This window comes from Ziziphus jujuba, chromosome 8 (genome assembly GCF_031755915.1).
Source record: "Ziziphus jujuba cultivar Dongzao chromosome 8, ASM3175591v1".
Taxonomy (NCBI): Eukaryota; Viridiplantae; Streptophyta; class Magnoliopsida; order Rosales; family Rhamnaceae; genus Ziziphus; species Ziziphus jujuba.
Window position 1 is genome coordinate 1331088 of NC_083386.1, and position 19269 is coordinate 1350356.

General features: G+C 32.4%; 2 protein-coding genes across 3 annotated transcripts; one reads left to right on the plus strand and one right to left on the minus strand.

Annotated features, from left to right (window-relative positions):
- The first annotated feature begins 1857 nt into the window (after window positions 1-1857).
- Window positions 1858-5347, plus strand: LOC107412752 (myb-related protein 308). 2 transcript variants are annotated; one of them, XR_009640466.1, is made up of 4 exons: window positions 1858-2117; window positions 2263-2392; window positions 2581-3414; window positions 4944-5347. XR_009640466.1 is itself a non-coding variant. In XM_025072101.3 (3 exons), the coding sequence occupies exons 1-3, from the start codon at window positions 1949-1951 to the stop codon at window positions 3347-3349; spliced, it is 1068 nt and encodes a 355-aa protein (XP_024927869.1). In that variant the 5' UTR covers window positions 1858-1948; the 3' UTR covers window positions 3350-3469. The 2 variants fall into 2 exon arrangements, 1 of the variants encoding a protein (XP_024927869.1); XM_025072101.3 differs by lacking the exon at window positions 4944-5347 and having other exon boundaries at window positions 2581-3469.
- Window positions 5348-6517: 1170 nt separating this feature from the next.
- LOC107424101 (sodium/hydrogen exchanger 3) lies at window positions 6518-8396 on the minus strand. Its single transcript, XM_016033806.4, has 6 exons — window positions 8015-8396; window positions 7757-7875; window positions 7348-7445; window positions 6871-6930; window positions 6732-6778; window positions 6518-6640 (listed from the first exon to the last, which is right to left on the minus strand). Exons 1-6 carry the CDS (start codon window positions 8189-8191, stop codon window positions 6518-6520), a joined length of 624 nt encoding a protein of 207 aa, XP_015889292.3. The 5' UTR covers window positions 8192-8396.
- Window positions 8397-19269: the final 10873 nt, after the last annotated feature.

The following is a 19269-nucleotide window of genomic DNA, read 5'->3' on the forward strand; positions in this document are numbered from 1 at the left end:
GTTTAATTATTAACTGTGTCATGTCATTATTGTTAATCCCCATACGCATTTGGAGAGACACTAATTCTAAGGAGCGTGTATATGTTATAATGTCTTGTAATATTTACTTAGTACTTCCTATGTATGAAAATTAAGCATGCACACGTGCCCCGTTTAGTTTCCTTATTTGGATATAATAATATGACCAAAAAAAAAAAAAAAAAAAAACAAACTACATAAATTTAAATAAAAGTACGTACAAACACTTGAGTTAGAACTGTAGTGTTACATCTGCAAATATAAATTTTTATTATGATGTTTAATTTGATGATTAAGTTTCAATTGTTCAAGGTTTCAAGAATCAATATCTATTGGTGAAACTTCACAGATTATTAAATTAACCATAAAATTTCTTTTATTGTGTTATTTAAACTTTATTCTCTGCATCTGCGACTTAAAATGAAGGATACTTCTTTTCTCAATCCATAACTAAAATTAAAGCTGGGCTACTAGCCTATTTGAACATTCTAAATTCTTCAACTTTAAATAGACAAATCCAAATCTAAATGCAATATTACTATATATATATATATATATATATATTATTTATTTATTTATTTATGACTTATTTAGAACTTTCTGATCTCTTGTCTTAAAATATCAAGTACTAGCCAGTAAATGATTATTTATGAGGTGCCCATTTATATAAAAATTAACCAGTTGCCACACACACACACACACACACACACACACACACACACACACACACACACACACACAGAGACAGATATATAATATGTTTATGTACGGAGAGGCTATTTGTTTACCTCTGCAAAGCAAATCATTAAGGAGGTTGCTTCTTAACGAAGTGCAATGAATTTTTTTGCATTGGAAGTCGTGGGCAGTGACTGAAGAGAGAAGGCCAAATTAGCACTCAATTAGACATTGTGGTCCTCCCTTCTAACCATGAGTGCACCCTAAGTTAATATATATACATATATGTATATATGTCCAATTTAAGGTCTGGTAGAGACGTATAAATATATTCTATATAAGAACCCAATTAAATACTTTAAATTTTGAGGGCAATCGAGGAAAACTTCTTGACCGTTCTCTAACGTATATAAGTGCGGTTTCCTACAAGTTTGGGAAAACATACTTGCGAATATAACCAATTTGCTGCTTCTTATATACACTTGCTCAAATCTAGTCATTATCATGTTAAAATTGGGAGAATGCTTTTGGGGTTATAAAACAACATTTTAAATTGAATTTTCTTTAAACAAAAACTTTAATTCTGTGAAAGAATCCAAAGATTTTTTTAAGCAAATGACAGGGATCGATCATGATGGTTGTTTCATTTCTTAGGCGAGTGGAAAAACAGTGAAAATAATATTAACAATGCCTAATAAACTTTTTTTTAAAAAGAATAATATTAAGAATTATGCATATATAATAGGATAGAGAAATTGTATTATCAAATTTTTTTTTTATATATAAAAAACAAAAAGTTAATATTTTAATAGAAACTTTCTTTTTCAGATTAATTAAACAATGAGTCTCCAAATAAGCCTTTTTGACAAACTGCCCAAAACGTTTAGCAAATGAGTGGATGTATTTAGCAAGGCTTTTATGAAACAATAGCAAATTTAGAATGGGTTGCCACGTGGCATTTGTCATGCCTATGTCAGTCACATTAGTATTGTCATTCACATCTCTCTCTCTCTCTCTCTGTGTGACAGACCAAAAACCAAAAAAAAAAAAAAAAAAAAAAAAAAATTGACTAATAAAATTAACCATTATTTTGTCGGCCGGACCGATGACTGACTCATCAATCAGCTTAATTATATATTAACAGGTGTATATATGTATATATATATTAATTTGAGTAGAGATTATCGAATGGTAAAAGTATAGCGACAGTTGAGTGAAACTCTTTGTTCATATATATAAAGTAGTGGACTGGCTAATGAGGTACCGCAGGGAAGGTGTAGGTGAATTTGAAATGGGAGGCCATCGTTGCTGCAGCAAACAGAAAGTCAAAAGAGGGTTATGGTCACCTGAAGAAGATCAAAAGCTCATCGGACACATCACATCCTACGGCCATGGCAGTTGGAGTTCTGTCCCTAAACTTGCAGGTTAATTTTACCATATATATATATATGTATACATATAGATCAAGTTTAATTAGTTAATTAATTGGCCTGGATATGTACTATATATGATTGAAATTAATTTCTGTACCTCAACATATAAAATCTGTTGGATGTATATTGGCTGCAGGATTGCAGAGATGTGGGAAAAGTTGCAGATTAAGATGGATAAACTATTTAAGACCAGACCTCAGGAAGGGTTCTTTTACACCTGAAGAAGAGCAACTCATTATTGATGTGCACAGAATTCTAGGTAACAGGTACAAGGAGTGAAAACAATATTTCATGCCACATCATCAAGAAAAGCCTGAGAAAGGGAAATGAAAATAAGAGAGAAATTCAAAAAAAAAAAAAAAAAATGTAGTTAATTAGTCAGAATATTTCCTTATAATTATAGGTATGTATATGTAGCATATATAACTAATTCTCTTTGGTTAATTTTTAATAGATGGGCTCAGATAGCCAAGCATCTCCCAGGAAGGACAGACAATGAGGTGAAGAACTTTTGGAACTCTTGCATTAAGAAAAAGCTTCTCTCACAAGGTTTGGACCCCAAAACCCACAATCTCATCCCTTCTCATCTAAGAGAAAGTAGACCAGCACCTTCAAATTCAAACATAATAATACCTCCTGATCCAAAGCACCCATTTCCAGTTTTCTCTGTGAGTTCACAGATGAAAAATTCTTTAGTGCTAGAAGAAGACCCACCTTTTTCTCAGCCTCTAACTAATGCTATTGGTCAAAACATAACCAGACCCACTTCAGATTTGATTGTAAAAGGTCAGAATTGCCATGATATGACTACTATTTTCCCTTGTCATGAATCACCACCCATTGAGAGCATACCCACTGTATCCTGTTCACCATCTTCTTCTGTGAGTACTACTGTTAATAACCCATCCGCATATGGACTTCTGGATGATATTTACAACTGGGATGCCAGTACTTTTGATCATGATCAGCACAACCAAGCACCGAGAATATCAATGGAAAGAGAGCAATATTTACCACTGATAAATCATGAACAACATGATATAGACAAGGAGAAGATATGGAAATTGGAATTGGACAAAGTTGATCATGTTAACAAGCTGCAGGGTGCTTCATCATTTGAGACCTCCAGCTTTGATGATTTTGGGTTCGTGGAGCCCACATTTACGTCAGGAATAATATGCCATGATTTAAGTTCGATTTCTGATCTTGCATGGAATTATTAAGCCTTCTTGATGTCTTATTCTTTTTTGTCATGTTCTTTGCTAGCTAGCGAGGAGCAGGATTACATGTATGTAATTACTATTTTTTCCCTTATTATTATTATTACTATTATTTCGGCTCTACTTCTAAAAGTTCTTATTTTTGGCATAGCTTTTATTTTTACTATCAATGCTTCCGTATTCTTTTTCCACATTTTCATAATTGCTTTTTGAGAAGTTACTCTTTTTAGTTTCAACAAATATCTTCTCTAAAAGCAACCTTAATATCAGTGAAAACAATGCAACGTATACGGTACTTGAATTCTTATTTGCGGCTAGTGGAGTCTCGGCTTGCTTTGAGAGATCACTAATTATCACTAGAAGAAAAAAATAATAATGAAGAACAAAATCTTTAGACATCATTATATGTAAATTTAGTTGCACTAAAAGAATCTAGACAAATGTTAAATTATGGTCTTTCAAAATTCAATCAAAACTGTTGATCATTTTGAATTTTCAAGAAACAAACGTTAGTTTCGTGATTTAACTTAAATTAAAAATTAATCACTAAATGTTCGACGAGATGATGGTCGAGTAGATAATAAGGAATGGATTTACTTCCATTGACAATTCTAATTAAATGAGCATCTAATTATTATTTATTTAAAAAAAAAAAACAAAAAAAACAAAAAGCTTGGCTATCTCTATGATAATTTGTAATTTCCCTCTTTGTGAATGTTCCCTGTGTGTGAATCTCTACGCATGGATGCAAATTTAGGCAAAAACACCTTGCACTGGCACACAGCAACCCTTATGGAGTGGGAATTATTAGGCAACTTTTTTTTTTTTTTTCTTAATAATTAAAAAATCTTTTTTTTTTGTTTATTATTGAAAATTTTTCCTTTTTATTTTGTATTATTTTGCGTATCATTGGAAATTTCTTCTTTTTATCTTTTATTCTTGGGGAATTTGATCCAATGCCCCCATAGGGATGAGCTTCACGATTTTTACCCCTTCATTTGGTATCCTTTTTTTTTTTTTTTCTACCCTTTTAATTTTGTAATAATTCCAAAATATCCTTATATCCAAATTAAGTATTTTTATTTTTTTTTATTTTATTTCTTTTTGTTCTTAACCCGACTGTTCCATTCTCCTTCATCACCCTTCCCCAAAGCTGGCTCATCTATTCTCATTCATCAAGCTTTCTTCACTTAGTTGCCCTTTTGCCAAACAGCCCCGTTTTGTCTCTCCAGTCACCAAAATTCTATACAAAGAAATTGATGGATTGGAATTCGAAATTAGAGTATTGTGAAGACGGAAGACGTGGATTTGTATACGAAGCTCAAGGGTGGTACTGCATGGCGGAAGCAGATGCCCAAGCTTGCTGTTTCACTTGGCCTCTCTGATAAAATGCCTAGTCTGTTTGCTTCATTTTTCCTTTGACTTTTCGATTTGAGTGGTTTTTAGAGTTTCTTTAAAACATTTGCGGGGTGTTTTTTTTTTTTTTTTTTTCCGATTGCTTTTGGGATAATTTGGAATCGAAATTAAGGTTATGTTTTTTTTTTGTTTGGCTATTTCTGTAATTTTTTTCCGTATGCTTTTGTAATAATTGTTTTAGGTAGTGTTCGATGTGTGATTTGACGGTCCGATAATGGAAATCGGCAATGATTCGGGAATGGAGGACGGAGATTTTGTGGTGGAGACTTGCATTACACATACTCTACCCCCGGCATTGACGCTTGAGAAGGGATTAGAGAGTATCAAAGATGCTATGGGGAAGTTGAAGCTGAATCCTCCTTCTATCTCCAATGGGTTCTTTTGGTTTTAGGTACTGGAAAATTCTGTAAGACTTTGCTGTTTTGATACTATGTCGTTTTGTTTGGTTTTCATTTCATATGTGATTCTGTGAGGATTTCTAAAGGTCGCTGTGCCTTCTAGTGTGAAAGCTTTGGATTGGTTTGCCTATCAGTCAGAGTCTTGTGAGGTTTTCCCTCTGTTTTTATGTCGAAGGAAATAGAAAATCCTGATTGTAAATCGCTTTATGTGAATGAAATTGTTGGAGAATTGGGTCTGCTGTTCACTTTACACGGAGTTCTTCTTCTATCTTAGGAGAGAAGACAACGATCAAAAGGTTTAGATTCTCATATCTCTTATTTCTCACTCATAAAAAGCGTTTCCTATGATGATTTAGGGGTTGCATTTGGTTTTTGTTGTTTGTTGTTTGTTGGTCATTATATATATATATATATATATATGTAAAAGTAATTTTAACTTTATTAGGACAAGAGTTTGTTTTTTCCTATTGAGCTTGATTGCTGAACTGGTTAAAGTTGGGGGTTTGTAATACGGTTTCCCAACTCCAAAGAAGAAAAGATTGCCCTTTGAATAGTTAGTCTGAAAGACGGATGTTTCAAAATTCTATTTGGAGGGTCATGGACAATTTTGGAGCTATTGAGACTTACGGCTTATCCTATTCCATTGACATCAAGGTGCAGGAGGTTATCTAATCATTTTTTTAAGTGGCTTTAGGCTAACGAGCGAAATATGTGTTGAATAAGAACCCAAGATTTGTTTGGTATTTTGTTGAAAGGTCTATTTGGAAAATGACAAGGCAGAAATGAAATTGAATATTAACGTGAACTCTTCATTGGCAATTATGTAAGGAATGTTTCAACATATATGCTAAAGGCTCTAAAACATTTTATGAAATTTAGAATAAATTTGTCCATTTATTGGAAATTTGTGGTTGGTATGAAAAATTGATTAAGTAATTATGGTTAGTTGCTTATGGTTATGCATCTAATTATGATGCAAAATTTGTTGCCCTTAAGGTTCCTGCGTGTTTGATAATTGCATTTGGTATTGCAAATATGATACATACTGTAGTGGCAATTTTTTTATCTGCATTTAGGTGTACGTTGTTTTGCATGGATACTTGGGTCTTTTAGATTTGTATGAATCTTCTTCCTTGACAGCTCTTAAAATGGTAGCTACATGCTATTAAATTTAAGTAAGGTTTGTGGTTTGTCCATAGATAGAACAAATGAGCTCTTGCAAAATAAGGGTAAAACTTCGACTGTTCATTAGTCACGGTTTTGCATGTGATACTTATTTAATTTATTGCTTTACATAGTTGCATGTGATACTTATTTAATGTATGTTTTTGCTGTACTTAGTTGCCGGTGCCATTGCTTATCTGCCACTGGTTCTGTATAAATTATGATTGGCTGACGCATTGAATGATGTGGCATCATTTACTACACCTTCCCCGAAAACCAGACTGTATACCAAAGGTGTCTCAACTTGATTAAGCACCTGCATTGATGGCAGGGATAATTACATTTCTCTATAATATATATTATTTGAAGAAGCTGTTATGTGAGCTGGTTCGCAAGGCGATATATACTTGCAAGGTGCAAACAGAATCTGTTGCTGAAAAGATTGCTCCAATTGCTGCAAACCAATGGAACTTATCATATATATTTCAAAGGAAGAAATATGAGTTTAATAAAAATAAATTTTATTTGAACTCAATATTGACATACCAAGATGATCTGCAATGTCCAGAGAACCAATATTCATTTTCTGAAAGAAGTGTATAGCACCTACTCCACAATAGAAGAAAGAATTCATGAATGCATAGAACAACTACGGTTACAACTCTCCCCTCTCAAAAATCGCAAATAAGCAACATAACATGTAAGAACAAAAAGTGTATAAATTACATCAATACAGAAGCTAAGTTATAAATCACATCAATACAGAATCTAAGTGCATAAATCACATCATAGGAACATGTTCGAATTGGCATAGAGCCGATTACTTGGTAATAGATGTTAGCATAAACATGCAGTTGGTTCAAAGAAAACATGGAACTGAAGACAACATATAATAGGCGTGGCTTCGCTTCAACAAGGTTCTTGCATATAAAAAAGTTTCATGGCGATAGAAATTTGTCCATATTGTTCTGTTCTGTACAAGCATAAGGAAGACATAAAATCCTCAAGTTGTTGAATATGTACCTAAGGAAATGATGCCAAAGGATATGAGAGTGCCAATAGCACCAAACAACATTATAGTCATGAAGTTGCGAAAAAAATGCTTCTTCTTCACTTGGAACCTATTCAAAATTTGAGAAAGAAAAAAATATATCAATCAAAATCAACAGTGTATGTAACAAAGCAATGCATAGTAGAAGTATCAATTTGGAATACTCATTATATAGAATCAACATTTTCATATACTTATTGCCAACTTTCTGTCTAGTTGACCTTAAACCAAACCAACTTAATGTCCCATAAAAAGAGAAAAAAAAAAAAATTAAGATTTAAAGAACCAAAAACCAAATCATGATTAGAACAAAACCCATTATTAGAAAGAAAATGAATGTACTCTGATGGGAAACAATTGGTGAAATCAATAAAAGCTTACCCGGCATTGAAAATGATAGGAGGAAGCAGATAAATAAAGAAAAGTTCTTCACTGAACACTAATAAATGCGAGCTTCTTCCTCCAGTTGAAAGCAATATAACAACTCCAGTGCACAGTCCCTGCAGATCCATCAACTCGAACTAGGTCATTATCAATTCTAGACATCAAATTTATGCACACGTACACACACACACACACACACACACACACACACACACACGTAAATATGTATGGCGAATTGAATCATGAAAGACTTACAATTGAGAGTGCTGTAATGGACTCGTTAATCCATCGATTTTCTTCAAGCAAATGACCAACAATAATGCAAGCGCAAAGAAGCGCAACGAAAAGGTTGGTTGAGGCAACGGCAGTGTGGCTAGAGGTGGTATTCAAACCCAACCATTTTCCCAAAATTGAATCTATTTCCAACGCCATCTCTCACTACTTTCAACGCTAGCTAAAACAGATTGTGTATGTATGTGTGTGTGTATATATATATATCTAATTTGATCAATATAAATTAGCAACCAAATAAAAAGGAAACAAAATCGACTTTTTGAGTAAGCTTCTGTTAAAATGCTTCCAGATTTCAAATTCCAAAAACAAACTCTGCAAATCGAATCAGCTTTCGGTTCGATTTAAAAACCCAATTTATGGTTCACTTTCAAGTGCAAATACAGAGCTTTTTAGTTTTAAACTAAATTTTTTGGACCACAAACCCAAAAAAAAAAAAAAAAAAAAAAAAAAAAAAGAAAAAAACAGAAAGAAAATAAATGAAAATGCAAATGTCCCACTTACTGTAAAGCGATCAAATCCTAAAACTCACTCTTAATCTTCTTTCTATTTCACTGTTTACTTTCTCTTGAGTTTTCACATCAACCAAACAGAGCTTTTGACTTCAACCATTAAAATGCAACCACGCAAAGCTTGGATTTATTTGTTCTTTTTATTTTTTTGCTTTTATTCTTTTCAAACTGTTGAAAACCAAGCTGGTGAATCTACCACCTCCACCAGAAAAAGCTCAAATTTTGGGAAGGTGGAGTTCAAATTTCGATTCAAAACAAACTGAAAATTTTAAGAATAAAATAAAATCCAATTTTTGAAAAAATGATTTCCAACCAAAAAAAATGGGGAAAAAAAATTCAACTTTACTTAATTTCAGAAAATCTAGAAAGAAAAAAAATTGGAAAGTTTTTAGAGAGAGAAAGCCTGAGTTGACGGTTTGGACAATTGAGAAAACGAGGGGATAGAGAGGGAGAGACCGCGAAGGAATTGAATTTATATAAACGGTTTTGTGTAGAAAATTTTTTTAAAAACACTTGAATAGATTCTGACCGTTGACAATGGCAATGAAGAGAGATAAACGGTGGAGATGATATGGTATTGTAGTGCTGGATGTAGAGGAATAAAAGTGGTTTTTATTAAGGTTATCTTTCGGAAGTAAATGGAGGGAGAGACAGGAAGAGCAAAGGGCCGGTCCACCCGAATGATTGTGTCGTCCAACAGGTTCCTCGTTGCTAACTGAAAGCATTCTTTTTTCTTTGTTTTTTTAAATTTATTATTATTATTATTATTTTTAAAAATGAACCTTAATAAAATGAGAAAAGAAACCTATAAAGTTAAGGGGAACAATATATTAAGGAAGTTTCCTTTTAATCATGCGAAAGAGAAAATAAAATAAATAAATAAATTGCTCTAAATATTTAGTTCTAAAATGTCTAAGTGCTATATCAAATTTTGGAGTTATTTATTATTTGAATTTTTGAATTTCGTAGCTTTTTATTTTTTTAAGTTACATAAGAATATAATTATAATTATTTTACAAACTAATTTTTTTGTTCGTAATTGTCACTTACACCAAATTAAATTTAGCCTTGTTGTTATTTAGTATACAAAATACAAAATCAACTAATTTTCAAAAATAAAAAATAAAAAATCAACTTAAGCTTGGCAAAAAAAATACAAATTAAATTTTATTTTTGCAATAGAAATATAAAAGCTAACTTAGATGAGTTCTTTTTTTTTTTTTTTTTCAAGGCCATATTTCATAGTATAATAAATAAAACTAGGGATGACAAAAAGCTAACAAGCTGTATTTTCACATCTTTAGTTTTAAAACAGCTTGGAAAACGTCATTATGGATGGGTCTACTTACAGCCATTTAGTAGAAGCAATAAAAATAATATTATTTATATATCTTTTATCATTATAAGAATACTATTAATCGATGAGATTATTATACATTGACAAGCTGAAAAGAGAACACAGTTTATAGTATATGCGTACTTTGTTTGGAATCATGATATGGAATTAATAAAAGTAAAAATATTGCACAGACAACTTCAGTGACCAAATGATTTTTTATTTTTATTCATACATCAACATATTTTCAAATCTATTGTTTCGTTAAGTTTGAATCTCCCCACCTTAATGAAAAGGGTTTCATTTTTTATCTCTAATAAAACCATATATTTTGACTCTGATTTCTTAAGTTCCAATCAAATGATATATATATATATATATATATATTATTTTTAACAAAAAATCTCATACTATGCATTTTGGATTAGAATACTTTCACTTTCAAATTAAAAAGTGAGTACCCAAATTACAAATTTTACCAAAAAAGAGAAAAAAGAAGATTACCAAATTACCAATACTTGTACTACATATATTCTTTGAGAAATGTAGAGGAGAATCCTATCATATATGTTCTTGTATATATTTGGCATTTTGATATTTTTTAGGAACATAAACTAGTGCATTTGGTCCCAATCAAAATCTTAACAGGTGCGGCAGAAAAAGGTTGTTTGGGAGATGTCGACCGACTTTTTTAAATAAAAATTTTGAGTTGGAATCCTAAGATACTTTTAAAGTATTTTTCTTCTGTTATTCTTTAATTTATTCATTAATTTTTTATTTTTTATTTTTGGTTTTCTCAAAATATACTAAATGAATTGGTTTTATATTGGACACCTTATGAATTTCTTTTTTAAAAAAAATAAAAGAATGATTGGCTAATAGTTTTAATGTGATTCACTGGATTGAAAAAAAAATATGGTTTCATATTGTAAAATTGGAAAAAAAAAAAAAAACGTGTTTGATTTTTCAAAGAGATATATACTTATTTTTATTGGTTGTTTTTGAAACAAAATTTTCAAATGGATATACAAATTTTTTTTTTTTCGCCCTACTATTTTGTTTATGGTTTTGAAAAAAAAAATTGAAAAAAAAAATGATTATTTTTAATTTTTTTATAAATTATTTATTTTGAAAAACAATAAAATCCAAACCAATTTCGAATATGGATTATAAATCCATCATCCAACTGCGGCTCCATTCAACCCTTCGTCTCGACGGAATAGACATGAACAAATGGCCTATAGTTCCAATAACAAAGCCCAAAAATCTACAAGTGGGCCTCATAAGGTATCCATGTTCTTCGAATTAACCCAAAAATGGGTGGAAAAGAAAAAGGGAATTTCGCCCGATGCCCGCAAACGGATGAGCTTCACGATTTTTACCCCTTCATTTGATATCTTTTTTTTTTTTTTTTCCTACCATTTCAATTTTTAATAATCCCAAAATACCTTTATATCCAAATTAAATATTTTTACTTTTTATTTTATTTTATGTTATTTCTTTCTTTTCTTCACCCGACTGTTCTATTCTTCTTCATCACCCTTCCCCAAAGCTGGCTCATCTATTCTCATTCATCAAGCTCATCTCTTCTCATTCATCAAGCTTTCTTCACTTAGTTGCCCTTTTACCAAATAGCCCCGTTTTGTCTCTCCGGTCACCAAAATTTCATACAAAGAAATTGATGGTTTGAAATTTGAAATTAGGGTATTGTGAAGAAGGAGGATGTGGATTTGTATACGAAGCTCAAGGTGGTACTACATGGCAGAAGCAGATGCCCAAGCTTACTGTTTCACTTGGCCTCTCTGATAAAATACCTAGTTTGTTTGCTTCATTTTTTCCTTCGACTTTTCGATTTGAGTGGTTTTTAGGGTTTTTTTAAAACATTTGTGCGGTGTTTTTTTTTTTTTTTTTTCCTGATTGCTTTGGGGATAAGTTAGAATCCAAATTAGGGTTATGTTTTTTTTTTTTTGGGCTATTTCTGTAATTTTTTTCCTTATGCTTTTGTAATTTTTGTTTTAGGTAGTGTTCGATGTGCGATTTGATGGTCCGGAATGGAGGATGGAGATTTTGTGGTGGAGACTTGCATTACACGTACTCTACCCCCGGCATTGACGCTTGAGAAGGGATCAGAGAATATCAAAGATGCTATGGGGAAGTTGAAGCTGAATCCTCATTCTATCTCCAATGGGTTCTTTCGGTTTCAGGTACTGGAAAATTCCATAAGACTTTGTTGTTTTGATACTATGTCGTTTTGTTTGGTTTTCATTTCATATGTGATTCTATGAGGATTTCTAAAGGTCGCTGTGCCTTCCAGTGCGAAAGCTTTGGATTAGTTTGCCTATCAGTCAGAGTCTTGCGAGGTTTTCCCTCTGTTTTTATGTCGAAGGAAATAGAAAATCCTGATTGTAAATCGCTTTATGTGAATGAAACTGTTGGAGAATTGGGTCTGCTGTTCACTTTACACGGAGTTCTTCTTCTATCTTAGGAGAGAAGACAACGACCAAAAGGTTTAGATTCTCATATCTTTTATTTCTCACTCATCAAAAGCGTCTCCTATGATGATTTAGGGGTTGCATTTGGTTTTTGTTGTTTGTTGTTTGTTGTTTGTTGTTTTTTGTTCATTATATATATATATATATATATATATATATATGTAAAAGTAATTTTAACTTATTAGGACAAGAGTTTGTTTTTTCCTATTGAGCTTGATTGCTGAACTGGTTAAAGTTGGGGGTTTGTAATACGGTTCCCTAACTCCAAAGAAGAAAAGATTGCCCTTTGAATAGTTAGTCTGAAAGATGGATGTTTCAAAATTCTATTTGGAGGGTCATGGACAATTTTGGAGCTAATGAGACTTACGGCTTATCCTATTCCATTGACATCAAGGTGCAGAAGGTTATCTAATCATTTTTTTAAGTGGCTTTAGGCTAACGAGCGAAATATGTGTTGAATAAGAACCCAAGATTTGTTTGGTATTTTGTTGAAAGGTCTATTTGGAAAATGACAAGGCAGAAATGAAATTGAATATTAACGTGAACTCTTCATTGGCAATTATGTAAGGAATGTTTCAACATATATGCTAAAGGCTCTAAAACATTTTATGAAATTTAGAATAAATTTGTCCATTTATTGGAAATTTGTGGTTGGTATGAAAAATTGATTAAGTAATTATGGTTAGTTGCTTATGGTTATGCATCTAATTATGATGCAAAATTTGTTGCCCTTAAGGTTCCTGCGTGTTTGATAATTGCATTTGGTATTGCAAATATGATGCATACTGTAGTGGCAATTTTTTTATGTGCATTTAGGTGTACGTTGTTTTGCATGGATACTTGGGTCTTTTAGATTTGTATGAATCTTCTTCCTTAACAGCTCTAAAAATGGTAGCTACATGCTATTAAATTTAAGTAAGGTTTATGGTTTGTCCATAGATAGAACAAATGAGCTCTTGCAAAATAAGGGTAAAACTTCGACTGTTCATTAGTCACGGTTTTGCATGTGATGCTTATTTAATTTATTGCTTTACGTAGTTGCATGTGATACTTATTTAATGTATGTCTTTGCTGTACTTAGTTGCTTGGTGCCATTGCTTATCTGCCACTGGTTCTGTATAAATTATGATTGGCTGACGCATTGAATGATGATAGTTAAAGAGGAAATGAAAAATGTGTTTAATATGTTTTATTATTATTGGTATATATATATATATATATATATATATAATTTTTTTTTTTACTAGATATGACTTTCTGGAATAGATAAAGATGGGAGGAACAAAAAAAAAGGCAAATAAGTTTATATACATTGTTAGGAGTTAGAACCACATGTTATTTGTTATAGTTTCACCAGATAGGTTGGGACTTAATAAAGGACGAGCAAGGTGTCTCTGTGCTTGTCTGCCATGCTTCATTGGCTATGCTTAGTCGGTGCTTTACTAAAATCCATTTAATGGTGAAGCAATAATAGAGTTTCATTCATCTCAATCTCTCAATATAAACGACAAATCTGTGAGAGTATTGAAAAACCGAGAAGTAAGTTAAAAAAAAAAAAATGTTGGCAGAAGAGAGTAGAGAGAGGCTGCTGAAGAATGTGGTTTACTATGAGAATTTCCCAGGTTGTAAGGTGGAACAATATAAAGAGATACAATGTGATTTACCAATTTGAGGCCTTCTTTTTATTACCGTAGTTGTGTTGTGTAATGGTATGCTTTTTCTTATTCTTCTACTGTTTGTTATTTATTATTTTTATTAATTTTTGGTTATTAGCATTCCAAAGCATTGTTGAATGTTGATCATGTTGATGTCTTGTTTGATTTGTTGCATCTGTGATGTGTATTTTCTTCTCTGCTACATGTTTTGTACCTGTTAGATTACTGTTTGATGAATTTGATGCTGCACTTTGGAAGGTTGGCAGAGGTTGACAAGGAAGTAGCAAAAGAATTTGATGGAAAACATTTTCACATTCTTCCTTCTTCTTGACACTCTGTTTTTGATAAACATGCTTTGAAGTAGGATTGAATGAAGATCCAACAAACATCTTTAACTTTAATTCAGTTTTGTTAACCTTTTTGAAGTCCAACTTATAGCCTTGTTTCTTCTTCTTCTTCTTCATCCTTCTTAATTTTTTTTTTCAAGTTATTTTATTTTATCTGTAAATAGATTAGACATTTATTATTGCCTTTTGTTTTCCTTTTCAAACAGAATTTATTTGTGCATCACACTGATAGTTTTCATCATTTGGTACTTTTTACTTGGATCAGTCTTATTTATACCATGTTTTTATAGAATTTGTTTAAGAAATGATCTCTTCTTCATTTCTTGCTTGAATCACAATGTCCGAGGCCACTTGTATGATGTATGATCTATATGATTTTCTCAGCATTTTAGTTGTTTATGACTAACTATCTATCTCAATTTGTTTGCAGTGCTGCCAATAGCATCTCTGTTTCCATTCCTTTATTTCATGGTAAGTGTGCATTTTATTTGTGAGTGTTTTTTCCTTCATTATACTCATTTGTATATAGCTTCCAACATTTATAGCATCTTCCATGCCATTGATGGAATTTTTTCACTGTTATTTGAATTTGGCATGTTTATAAGTTTGAAGGTGTTACTTGACATGGAAATGTTTCCTGTGTTACTTTTAATTATATCTTATGTTATTTGTCTTGCCTTTAGGAAATTCATAGAATGTATCTGCGGACATCTTTTTAGCATATTTTTCTGACTATTTTAGTTCCTGAATATTTATGAAATTAGATATTATTTTTTGAAACAAATTTGGGTGAATGCCCCTATTTTGAAAGCTTTAATGAAAAATACCCCTTGTGTTGATATGTATATATGTTAATGAAATATACCTTCTCCCTTTCAAAATTTTTTTATCTACCCTCTTATACTTATTTTATCCTTGAAAAAAAATAAAAATGACTTAAGTGTTTTTTTTTTAATATTTATATTTTTCTGGCAGTCTGGATTAATATTTGTTGAAGGTTGGCCATCTACTTAATGTATTGATTGAAATTGGTGTTTTTTTTGCTGTTTTGGAGATTTGGGCATCCTTTAGCAAATCAGTCTATGAGATTGGATTTTGGTTCTATACAATTCATAGAGAGCAAGGGATATTACTGGGTATGAGCTATTGCCTCAATTGTTAGATTTGAACCTTTATACTTCTTTATGGATACTCTAGGTATTTAATTATTTTCTTTGAAACTTGTATGCTAAATATTATAACTAACTGCAGATATTTTGTTTGATTTCATTCAGGTATCAAATCGATTTCTGTTTTAGTGGAGGTGCCCCGTATACTTTTAATGTTGTCGCTAAAGTTTGGCATTATACCAATTGTGGTGCCAGTTGGTGTTCGAGATTTTGACATTGATGGGGAACATTGGGTTAATTCGGGATTGATACCAACAAAGTCTTTTGTAGGAGCTGTAATATTCTCTAGTTTTTATTCATAAAACACTTGTACAATTTTCTCTTGGTAATTCAGATTTAGTTTTTAGTTTTTAGTTTTTTTACATGATTCTCGTGTCAAGATGATGTGTAAGGACCCAATTTCATTATTAAATTTTCTATATTATTTGAGATGTGGAAAAGCAATAAATAAGAAGGATGAGAATTTAAATGGATGGTAATTGAGTTCTCAAATATTGGCTCTCTAGTTTCTGACCATTTGAACTTGTTTGAATGGTATGCATTGAAATGTAGTTAGTTTTAGATTGTAAACTATTCTCAGCTTGCAAGCTTTTTCCAATCACTTTTAAAATGCGGCTCCATGGCAGTATATCTAAACGAGAGTTGTCAGGAGGGAATTAATTGTGCACTTGTGGAAAATATTTAAATAAATGGATATGAAAGTGTAGAATAAATGTCACGGTCTCCCATTTCTCATCTACCCTCATTTCTCATTAACTATCGAATAAAGTGGAAAATATTTAAACAAATTTTTTTACCATCTCCCATTTCTCATCTACCCTCATTAACTTCTATCCCTCTCTCTTACTCTCCCTGCCACCACATTCAATGAATCCTAAGTGTCTCCCTCTCTCTTTCTCTTTTGTTGGTTACGTACCTTTCAGCATTTCTTCGCACTGAAGAACCGTTGCAGAAAACACAATACCACCTTCAGTTCAGTTCACTCTCCCTGCATACCCCCAACCTTTTGTGATAACAAGACTGAAAATCTTTATTGTGAAGCCCATAGACTTCAAAAAGGTGTAATTGAATTGTACGTTTGTGTGGATCAGAGTTAAAGATTTTTTGGTATGTGTATATATATATATAAATATATGTATAGATATGTATACATTTTCCCCTTATATTGGATTCATTGTTTGTCACATTTTGACATGATATATAAGTGCAAGTTGTATGTTGGTGCTATTTTATGTAAAACAATCCATAAATGGTTTGAAAATTTCCATTTGAAAATTACAACCTTTGTTTGCTACATATGGTCCATCAGTAATTACGAAACACTTGCTTGTTGGAAAATTTAATGGTGGTTCCATCGGAATATTTAATTTTTCCATTTTCTGAAAGCAAACCGATTGAACAATCGAATTTGTCCACTTTGATAATGTTATTGTATACGAATGACATGCTAAATGTAACTATATTTATGATGTTGAACAAAATAATCCACAGAACACCACATTGTCAACATTACATCCATTCAAGCTAACGTTATGTTATGATTTAGCACATGTGTCACAAACTTGACATCTTAATCTACTTGATCCACTATGTCTGTTAAGAGTAGCTATTCTACTAGGCGTTAATATGCAACATTTAAACATAATTGTTTGGCTTATTTTCTGTACTCATTTACTGAAAATGCATTTGTATTTTTTCATTACTTTTGCTTCAGAATTATAGTTAAACCTTCCAGCAAAGATTCTACGATTGCAATTATTTGTAGTCATGCGACCTCACGAATTACCACAAGCTTGTGACAAGGAGATACTTATTATGTTTTGAATTGGTAAACCCTTTGTGCTAAATGTCACAAATTTCAGTGCTACTGTTCTATGATGGAACATGGAGTGTATGTTCTGAAGGTACTTGGAGATACCAATGTCAAAGAACGAAGATTATACGTATCAAAAGGAATTGTACGTTGGCAGAACTTGAAGATATTGTTTACAACGCTCTCAACTTAGATTCTACACAACATCAATTAATCTTCAAGTTCATATACCATGTGTGTTTGTCATGTGAATCGTACGATGTGTTATCCAAGGTTCCACAGAGTATTAATACTGCTGGATATGTTGTGAATAGGATACCTACAAGTTTAGGATTTATAACTATTGCCCCACTATTTGCAGTTCCAGAGACAGCTATATGTACCTCTGATGCTGACATGTAGTCCCCAGTGACCAAACTTCATGTGTCAGAAACTTAACCTGGATTCTCCGAAAATCAAATTTGTGAAAACAATGTGCAATCTGTGGAACATGATCATGAGTGCTTCGACATTAATGATATGAATGAATATCGTGGACATGATTATGATAAAGGTGAACAATTTGAGGTTGAGGTCAACACTAATCGTAGTGAAGATGGGTTACGTAACATGTGTTGGGCCCAACATTCAGGACTTTCAGCTGCTAATAGTCGACATGGTAATTCTCCTTATGATAATAGTCCAATTGATAATGTGAATAATGATGTACTTGCCTCTCCTTATACTGAAAACCATTTGGACATTGACAGGATTCTACCACATCCATGGCTGAACATAGGGTTAACCGTCGCTTCTCATCTGTCAATGCCCATGAAATCATTCAAATCAACCAACTCTTTACGAGTAAGAATGCGCTACAGAAGAAGCTTAGTCTTTATGCACTAAGGAGAAATTTTGAATTCAAGGTCAAAAAGTCAGATAGAGTCCGATATGAGGTTGTATGTGTAAACGACAATTGCATCTGGCGAATGCATGCTACCAAGCTACATGGTGATAATATAGAGGCCTTCGTGATTAGGGCCTTCAAGGATGAGCATATTTGCTCTTTAAATATCATAAAAAGGGATCATCGTCAAGCAACAAGTTCAGTTACCGGAGATATCATCCAGCCAACGTTTGATGGGATTTCACGGCAATACAAACCCCAAGATATCGTGCATGACATTTGCTCTAATTACAGAGTAAACATAAGCTACAACAAAGCATGGGCTGCTAAGGAAGTTGCACTATCAGGCTTGTGGGGCACGCCAGAAGATTCATATGCAAAACTTCCTTTATGGAGTCACGTTTTGAAGAGCAAAAATCTAGGCATGTTTACTCAAATTGAAACTGACGATCAAAACAGATTTTTATATTTTTTCATGGCACTTGGAGCTAGCATTATAGGGTTTCAGCATATGCGGAGAGTCGTAGCTATCAATGGAACTATGCTGAAGAATAGATATAGAGGTTTGTTATATATTGCATCATGTTTGGATGGGAACAATCGAATTTATCCACTTGCTTATAGAATAGGCCCTGGGGAGATGAATGTGGCTTACACGTGGTTTTTTGATAGGTTTAAAGAAGCGTTTGGGGATGATCCGAATATAGCTTTTATATCGGACAGACACAAGAGTATTGCAAAAGCGATACATACAGTTTTCCTTAATAATCACCATGGCCATTGCACATATCATCTTGGTACAAATTTACTTGCTAAGAAGTTTAAAGGTAATGTCAATGCGATTATATCAACTTTTAATGATACAGCTAGAGCATATATTGTTGAGGATTTTGATAAGGCCATGCAGCTTTTAGAAGGGGTTAGTATTGAAGTTGTACAATATCTCAAGGATGCAAATCCTGCAAAATGGGCTAGATCACATTTTCCGGGCAATAGATACAACATAATG